Source organism: Poecilia latipinna, unplaced genomic scaffold, assembly GCF_001443285.1.
Source record: "Poecilia latipinna isolate Pla-1442-1.1 unplaced genomic scaffold, P_latipinna-1.0 Scaffold3833, whole genome shotgun sequence".
NCBI lineage: Eukaryota > Metazoa > Chordata > Actinopteri > Cyprinodontiformes > Poeciliidae > Poecilia > Poecilia latipinna.
The window spans coordinates 7,673-15,729 of NW_015116449.1; the positions used below are offsets into that span (position 1 = coordinate 7,673).

An 8,057-nucleotide genomic window follows, 5' to 3' on the forward strand; every position below is an offset into this window, starting at 1 on the left:
TTTCATCTATCAAATTATTCTTTATTTTTTTGCCTCATTTAGTGGAAATATTGATGTTGATGAGACTTTCTCTAAAATGATAGCTTCTCATTTTCAACAGTGGAGCTATAAAGGTTGAACAAGGTCATCATTCACAAATGACAGTGAAATAAAATCCAGTCCAACATCTGGTTTGAGGTGATTCCTCTGGATCCTGTTGGAGGAAAAACATCCCAACTTCAGAAGATGAGCTTTAACCTATCAGAGCTCTGTGGTTCCTCCTGTCATGGAAACCTGGGATGCTCTCCATGCCAAGATGTTCAGGATTTAGGTCCCATGGCATCTCAAGGTGTCAACATGGCAGCCAGTGGGCTGAAGGAGGAAATACAGCTTTATTTTGTAGCAATTCAAGAGCTACCAGCTTTTATCACTTCGCAAAAAAATTAATCAGCACAGAAAATTTTTGTTATAGTTCCCCCAAGAATTTAAAACTACTTTCACCCCTACATTTAACCAAAAAAAAAAAAAAAAAAATTTCATCTGAATGTCGAGCTGGACTCGCGGCCAGCTGAACTACCGCTAAACCAGGTGGGATTTCCCGGCTGGAGCGACGCCAGATGTGGAAATCCCATCATTCACAGCCTGGCAAAACTTCTGATTGGTTCAATTGGAGAAATGCTATTTACAGTTACTATTAAAATTGTAATCCCAGTATAGATTAGATAGATTATGACAAGAATTTATTGATGCAGCATATTGAAATGACAGCCATGGAGAAAGTCTAGAGCTCCTCTGACCCAGAGATCTGGTCTTTGTCCCGCCCCCACAGCCAATGAACCAATCAACAGCCAACTCCAGACTGGCCCGGTTGGAACCGCAGCTCTCGGGGTTCCAGGGAGCCGGGCGGTACCGGGTTGGAAGTGCTAATGCAAAGTCGATCAGCCCAGCGTCAACCTGGGTTCTGCAGTGCAAAAGGGGCTTTAGTCAGGAGGAAAGATAGACCACTAACTTCCCCTGCCCTACCTTCGCCCTGGGTGAGCGCCGGGTCCATCAGCTCCATCATGTATTCCACGTCCAGCTGCAGGGCGGCCATGTTGGACCGGGCCAGGACGTACATCATCACAGGCAGGAAGTCGTCGGCGCCGTGGGCCCGCCCTGGACAGATGGGACATTAGAGGACAGTCCAGTCCAAATGGGTTTAGGTGCTCCCTGATTCAAGGTTCTGGTTCTGAACCAGGGCAAGCTAGAATTGCATGGGACCGGTTTGGACCCAACATTGCTAATCTGCTTTGGGGGTGATCTAAACACTGAGCGGTTCTGACCCGAGGTTCTGACCTGGGCAGCTGACGGACATGGAGTGGTAGATGAGCCTGCAGGCCTTCAGCAGCAGCTGGATCTTCCTCTGGGGGGAATACTCCTGGTGCAGCTTGCTCAGCTTCAGGCTGATCCGCTCCATTGCTGCCGCCTCCGGGATGGAGGTGCAGATCCCCAACGCTGTGGTGGTGCTGGCCAGGACTACGGCCTGGGGTCAGGGGGACAGGGACAGACAGAGGATTAGGGGGCAGGTAACTTGAGGGTGTAAATACTTTGAGCAGGCTCAGTGGGAGTGTGAATATTTTGTCCCACCTGGTTCTGCTCCAGCTGCCTCCGGCTCTCGGTGTGCAGCCTCTCCAGGCTCCGGTAGATCGGTTCCTTCAGCGGCTTCAGGACGCTCTTACACAGAGCCGCTTCCACCAGACTCTCTGCACAGCACAGAAAGTATTCACTCTCTACTAGCTTCTTCTATAGAAATGAAACTGAACACAAGAAGCCTATGATCTGGTTAGTCACAGGAAGCATATTTCAGTATCATGATACGACAGGAAATGACAGAGGCTGCAGTCAGTGGCTCTGACAGCTGCCAGAGGTCAAAGTTACCCAGCTTGTCTTGCGTGTATTGATGCTGAGGCTCCAGCAGAGCCTGCAGCTCTGTGCTCTGCAGGAGGTAACTTTTCAGCTGAGTCATCATCTGTCTGATCTCCTGCAGAAGCTCTGTGGACGTCGTATGCTTGGACATTGTCTCCAGGGTGAAAGCTCTGTGGTCCTTGACCTGAACACAAAGTGAAGGAGATTCAGGTGGTTAATGGGCCGATGAAGGTTACAGACCCCTCACCATACTCACCAGGTTACCAAAGTAGCTAACAGGGTCTCTGGCCAACTCAATGATTCGCTTGGTGAGGCGGCCATCATGGCAGATGAGTCCAGTAAGGACAGTGGAGAGGCGGTGGCGGGCTCGGTCCAACATGATAGTCGGGGTTCTCCTGACGGCTCCTTTGGTGCAGCTCCTGTCTGCAGGAACCCTGGATGGAAGACACAGCAAGACATCACTTGCCCAAGTCTGCCTGGGTGAACGAGTTGGGCACTCCTGTTTTAAAGCCCTATGGCCCCCAGCCTTCTGTGTTGCCATGGGAACACGTCGATGCATCACAGCCATGGTGATCATGTTGCATGCCAGCCATGGTACAGCTACTTCACTGCTACACAACCAAAACAACGAGAACCCAACTTTGCCTCCACGACCATCACTGACCCTCCCCTATGCTGGCGGTGTTCCTCACCAGGCAGCGGGTTTATGAAAAGTCATACACTATGTCCCAGAACAACTTATTCTCATCACACATTTCTACCAAAATATGACAGCAATGCGCTGGAAGAGTCATGTACGCAGTCATGATGGACACTGGATTTCACACCGTAGATCTCCAGTAAACAAATCCCAAAGCAGGAAAACGTCAAATGCATCACCAGATTGATTTTTCTCAACACTTTCATTATTTGTCATGTTGAGACACACAGAACAGGCCAGCAGACATGGAAAGGCCGGAAACTCGACTGAGACTGGCACTAAAGGATTTAAACACCCAACCGGCCCTTACTCCCCCACTGTCCCCCCAAGACCCACCTGGGGTTTGCATCCTGCTCCTGGTTAAGTTCTCCCTCTTCCTCTGTGCTGCTGGTTGAGCAGGAATCGAGGTCAGCTGCCAGACCAGCAGCCCCCTGTGGCGAGTACAGGGACACATCTGGGCGCCGAGTCGGTGAGGGAGGGGGAACTTTCATCCCTGTACTCTGATCGGTTAGTCCTCCAGCTGCCTGGTTGGAGCCCCCAGCTGAGTTGGCGAGGGACGGCTTAGTCCTTGGAGGCGGGACCGGGCGAGACGGCTTTTTTATTGCCAGAGAAGATGTGGAGTTGGTCTTTAGCGTGTCCTCCTTCCCCAGCTTCAGCTCTTGTTCCTCCTGCGCTTTCCTTTTCACCGCCTCCTCCTCCTGTTCAGCCTCCTCGCCCAGCAGACCTGCCCTACTTCCCCATTTCTCCTTCCTCTTTTCTCCCTCAGTGTTCTTTGCAAGATTTTGTCCGTCCTCCTTGGCTGGCAGCTGGCATCCTGAGGTACACTGGAGAGGGGCAGGAGGTACTGTCCCCTGGGGCAGCTGGGGGGTAGGAGGTACTGTCCCCTGGGGCAGCTGGGGGGCGGTAGGTCTTGGCGGTGGAAGCGATGTTGACTTCCTCACTTCTTTCTCACTCACTGCTCCTCTTCCTTCCTCTTTTCTGTCAGATTCTGGAGTACCAGAAGACGTAGCTGGAGGTGAGAGAGGAGAGGAGAGAAGGCCTGAAGTCAGGCTGGGGGGCCGGGGGGGTGGCCGTTTGGGAACTTTGACCTGTGGAGTTAATTTCTTTGACATTTCTCCATTCTGCAGGGAGGGGGTAACTGCTCCACTGAGGAAGGGCTGTGGTTTGGAGACGGAGGATTTTCTTTCTGAACTGGGCCCCTCCACAGGCACTGGGTTGACATACAGGTAGGAGTTGGGCTGAACGGTCCAGTCCGGGTTCTGAGGCCTCTGGTTCAGGTCAGACATCCAGAAATCTGCAGCACAAGCATTCAGGAAATGTTTAATGCCTCAGAGACAATGAAGTGAAGCAGACGGGTTTCTTTACCTGCACCCAAAGCAGAAAGGACCTCCAGGTCCTCTTCCCTGGTTGCCACGGCAACAGACAGAGGTAACTTCAATGGCATCGCAAGAATGTCTCTGATTGGAGGATCAAGTTCATAAAAATCACAACTGGATTAAAAAAGCTTTACACAATTATGGATCCACATTTTAACTTTAGAAAGTACAAAATAATCAGCTTAACCGAGGAAATGGCTGATAAAGCAGAAAATACGGCTCATGATGAATCATCTGGCAGAATGGTGCATCCCCATCCGTCAATTTAAGTCATTTGATTTTAAAAACGGTCAACAGTTTTACACATCAATTACTAATTATAGTTTTACTAATTGTAGTAAAACAGGAAATATCTGCAAGATCAGCCAACATTTCTAGTTTGTTTAGGAAGCAGGTCATAAAAATATATTAACAAAAACCTGCAGTTTATATCAGCTTCCCTTAGCTTAGCTTCTCTTAGCTTAGAATAGCATAGCTAGGCCTGTCATAACAAATTTTGCTGGATGATAAATTGCCATAGTTGTTGTTTTGATATGCAACAGTAATAATGACAAAAAAATGCAAGAACAGATTCTCAAGGATCAATAAACTTTAAATTCTAATGAACATTTAAATGCCTGAACTGGAAGACATTTGAAAAATCCAAAATAAACAGAAACAAGAAATAAAATGAATTAAGTTTGTGTAAACAAAAAAGGTTGAGACCAAAACACCAGGATAGAAACTTTTATCATTCAGTTTTTGGTAAAAAGAGAAAAACAATAATTGATTTGTTTATTGCGACAGGCTGAAGCCTTAGCTTAGCTTCCCTGTTCTGTGTGTTTTACCTGCTGGTGCAGTAGAAGGAGATCATCTTGAAGACGTCGTCAAAGAGCAGCGAGGATCCCTCCAGGTGAACAACTGGGAACAGGATCAGGTACAAGTTACATCAGCACGGTTCTCACTCCGCATGACGAAAATCTGGCTTCGTTCTGTGCTGAAATCATGTGACCCATACAGGTGTGATGCTGTTGGACCGCCACGCCGCGTACCGCCGGAGCGCCGCCTTCATCAGGCAGCCGGACCGAGATCATGGTGACCCGATCTGCTGCAGCATGAGCCAGGAACGTCTGCAGAACATCAGGGGAACGTTAGAGGGAACAGAAAGGGACCATCAGAGAGGGAACAATTAAAGTCTTACCCCTGCTGGCTGGTTCTCCAGGAATCTGGAGGCGGTGTCTGGACTCAGGCCTCTGGGTTGCCACACTGAGACGCTCCCCAGCAGCCGGTCCAAAGAGCTGAGCAGACACGGACCGGGGGGAGGGGCTAGGGCAGGGTCAGAGGTCAGGTCGGGGGGAGGAGAGGAGGAGAGGACGATGGGAGAGAGTGGAGGAGGAAGAGGAGGAAGGAAGGGCGCTGGGAGCTGGGAGGATCTTAGGAGGGGGTGCGGGGGCTGGGGCCGGCCCGGCCTGGCGGGTGGAAGGGAGGAAGAGGAGGATGAATGGCTGAGGGGGCCGCTGTGGCTGCAAAGAAGAAGAAACATGTCATGAACCTTGACCTAACAGAGCTGAGCCCTTTTCTTTTGGAGCTCATGATCTGGATCCAGGAGGAGTGATACTGCGGGTCAACGACTGATGCATTATGGGAACAAGAACTCTGATCATCAGTAACTGATGGATGTTCAGATTATTCTATCAAAACATTTTTCACTTTAAAAACATAAATGAAGGAAATCCAGAAATGAAGATCTGAAAATTTAAAGTTACCAACAGGAGGCGGTTCTGACAGACCGGACCCGACCCACCAACAGGTTCCCGTCTCAGATGAATGCAGTTCTACTAATCATCTGCTGGGCAGCAGAACCGGATCCGGTGCTGTGATCAGACTCAGTCTCCAGGATTGAGAAGTTTTCATGGCTTTTGACGAAGCCATGAAAACAACTTATTCCCAGAATAAATGTGGATTAGCGAGTTTCTCTTTCTGTAGATCAGATTATGGAACAAACTGAACCGGACTGAGTTCTGGTGCAGATCTGGGTCTCTGTCCAAGTTTCTGAATGTCTGATGAAAATGTTTCAGCAGTTTTGATGGATTTTATCCTGCAGTTCAAGTTCCAAGAGGCAGTAGAATGTTCTGGACCCGCTGCTGATCCACATGGAGGAACTGAGTCATCACATCTGTTCCTGCTGCCACAGGCTCTGTAGCACCCCCTCCCCGGTTCATAGCAGAACCTGCCCCCCCTCTGGTTCATGTTGCTCCTTGCCCCCTGCCCCCCTCCTCAGTCTCCTCCACGGCCACCTCAGGAACTCACCCTGCGTCCTGGGGAGCTCCGCTGGCCTCCATCAAGCTTCCAGAGTCCGGAGAGTCGACGGTTCTGTGTCTCTCGGCTCCATGGGAAACTCCGCCTCCAGTTCTCCTCCTGTTGCTCACTCGGGCTGAAAAAGGGAAAAACAGCGAGGCAGCAGGAAAACGTTAGTCTGCTTCAGCCCTCCCTCACTCTGTGTCTACTTCCTGAACTCAACATGAGAAAGGAAGAGGCCAAACACTTTGGTCAGACTTCCTCCCACCGATTCTGCCTTCTTTCTCTCTAAGCATTCTCTCTGCTCCAAAGCTTCAGTCACACCAAAGTCCTGGTGTAATTTTAGGTTGCTGTACCTTTAAATCGTAATGTCTCTAACTGAAACTTGTCCTTTTCTCCCCCCCTCCTCTTTGTGGTTAAAGTTTTCCAGATGTCTCCTTCCAGACTGAGGAATGTGCAACTTTGATTCTGCAGGCCTCACACTCTTCCAGCGCTCGTCCTCATAGAAACTCACTGCTCCTGCTTCATCTTCCTCTTTCTGGAAGATCGCTTCTCACTGGAGGTTTCTCTGCTCACAGTGAAGCACAGTGAACAGCACAAATGACGCTGTTAGCAGGACTGCCTGCCTCAGGACGCAACCAAAGCTAGCATCACACACTGAGTAGGACAAACAGCAAGAAATGTTGCCATAATGCAGTGCTTCTCAATTCCGGTTCTCACCGCATGTTTTAGATGGGCCTTTTTTCCAGAACAGCTGATTCAAATGATTGCATGACCATCAAGTCCTGCAGAAACCCGTTAATCACCCAGAGATACAAACCAGGTGTGGTAGAAGGGAAACACCTAAAACATGCAGGACAGGGGGGCCTTAGGACCGGAACTGAGAAGCACTGCCATAGTGACAGCTGTAGGAGTTTGCATGGTCACACACCGCATTTCCCCCCCCTCACACACACACACACACACACTCACACACTCTCTCTCTCTCTCTCTCTCTCTCTCTCATATGCATAGAGCAGCCGAGTGTGGGGACTGTGCAGCTGCTTCCTGTGTGAATGTCTCTTTGCCTGTGGACTCTCAGCGGTTCTGCTCAGCGAAACATGACAGCCAGGTGTGAGTGACCTCAGCCGTGTGTCAGTGGCAGCCAGTCGCCACTAGAGGGAGCCACGTGTCAGTGGCAGCCAGTTGACTTTAACCCCTCCACAAGGGTTGCTAGCACTCTTCAGCTTTAAAGAACATCGATCACAGAATGAAAATATGATTGAGAGGGGCTGTTATTTCTGCTTACATTAAACTAAGGGCCACTAAGATTAGGTATGTTAATTATAAGCAAAGATAAAACAAAAATCAACTAGTTAAGACTGGATAGGGGAACAAAAGGCTAACTACTGATAAATGCTATGCTAAGGTATGGTAAGCCAAGTTAAGACTGGGTAAAATAAGATAAACAAGGCCAAGACACAGGAAGACAGCAACATTTATGGTTGATTAAAAAAAAATGCAACATAGAAAGTTCAGGTGAGGTAAGATAATGCAAACCAAAATAACCTAAGTCAGGGTGGATATAATAATACAATAATTAATTTAATTCCCTATGCACTTTTTGTTAAAAATCTCAAAGTGCTACACATGTAATTGCAGAAGATAACAGCCAAAGCACAATGTTAAAACACTTTATTAAAAGTGAGTAAAATCAATGACAAAATCACACAAACGCAGAATAGACTTGTTTGAAAAGTATAGCTTGGTCAGAGGAGCTATAGCCAAATATGGGGGATCAGAGCCAATTAGACATCCGAGAAAAAGCAAATGTCCCAACA

The 8,057-nt window shown here is 48.7% G+C and overlaps 1 protein-coding gene across 3 annotated transcripts in view; it reads right to left on the reverse strand.

Moving 5' to 3' along the window:
* rin3 (Ras and Rab interactor 3) overlaps window positions 1-7,224 on the reverse strand; it is a 13,035-nt gene extending 5,811 nt beyond the window's left edge. Inside the window, exons 1-12 of one of the 3 annotated variants that reach the window (XM_015024841.1) lie at window positions 6,752-7,019; window positions 6,250-6,373; window positions 5,141-5,462; window positions 4,958-5,069; window positions 4,788-4,860; window positions 3,950-4,041; window positions 2,921-3,878; window positions 2,141-2,318; window positions 1,897-2,068; window positions 1,606-1,721; window positions 1,315-1,501; window positions 1,003-1,134 (exon numbers count right to left, since the gene is read on the reverse strand). In XM_015024841.1, the coding sequence (XP_014880327.1) occupies window positions 1,003-1,134; window positions 1,315-1,501; window positions 1,606-1,721; window positions 1,897-2,068; window positions 2,141-2,318; window positions 2,921-3,878; window positions 3,950-4,041; window positions 4,788-4,860; window positions 4,958-5,069; window positions 5,141-5,462; window positions 6,250-6,281 (2,374 nt within the window). In that variant the 5' untranslated portion in view covers window positions 6,282-6,373; window positions 6,752-7,019. Of the gene's footprint in view, window positions 1-1,002; window positions 1,135-1,314; window positions 1,502-1,605; window positions 1,722-1,896; window positions 2,069-2,140; window positions 2,319-2,920; window positions 3,879-3,949; window positions 4,042-4,787; window positions 4,861-4,957; window positions 5,070-5,140; window positions 5,463-6,249 lie in introns of all 3 variants that reach the window. The other 2 variants (XM_015024840.1, XM_015024842.1) reach the window with 2 other exon arrangements.
* Window positions 7,225-8,057: the final 833 nt, after the last annotated feature.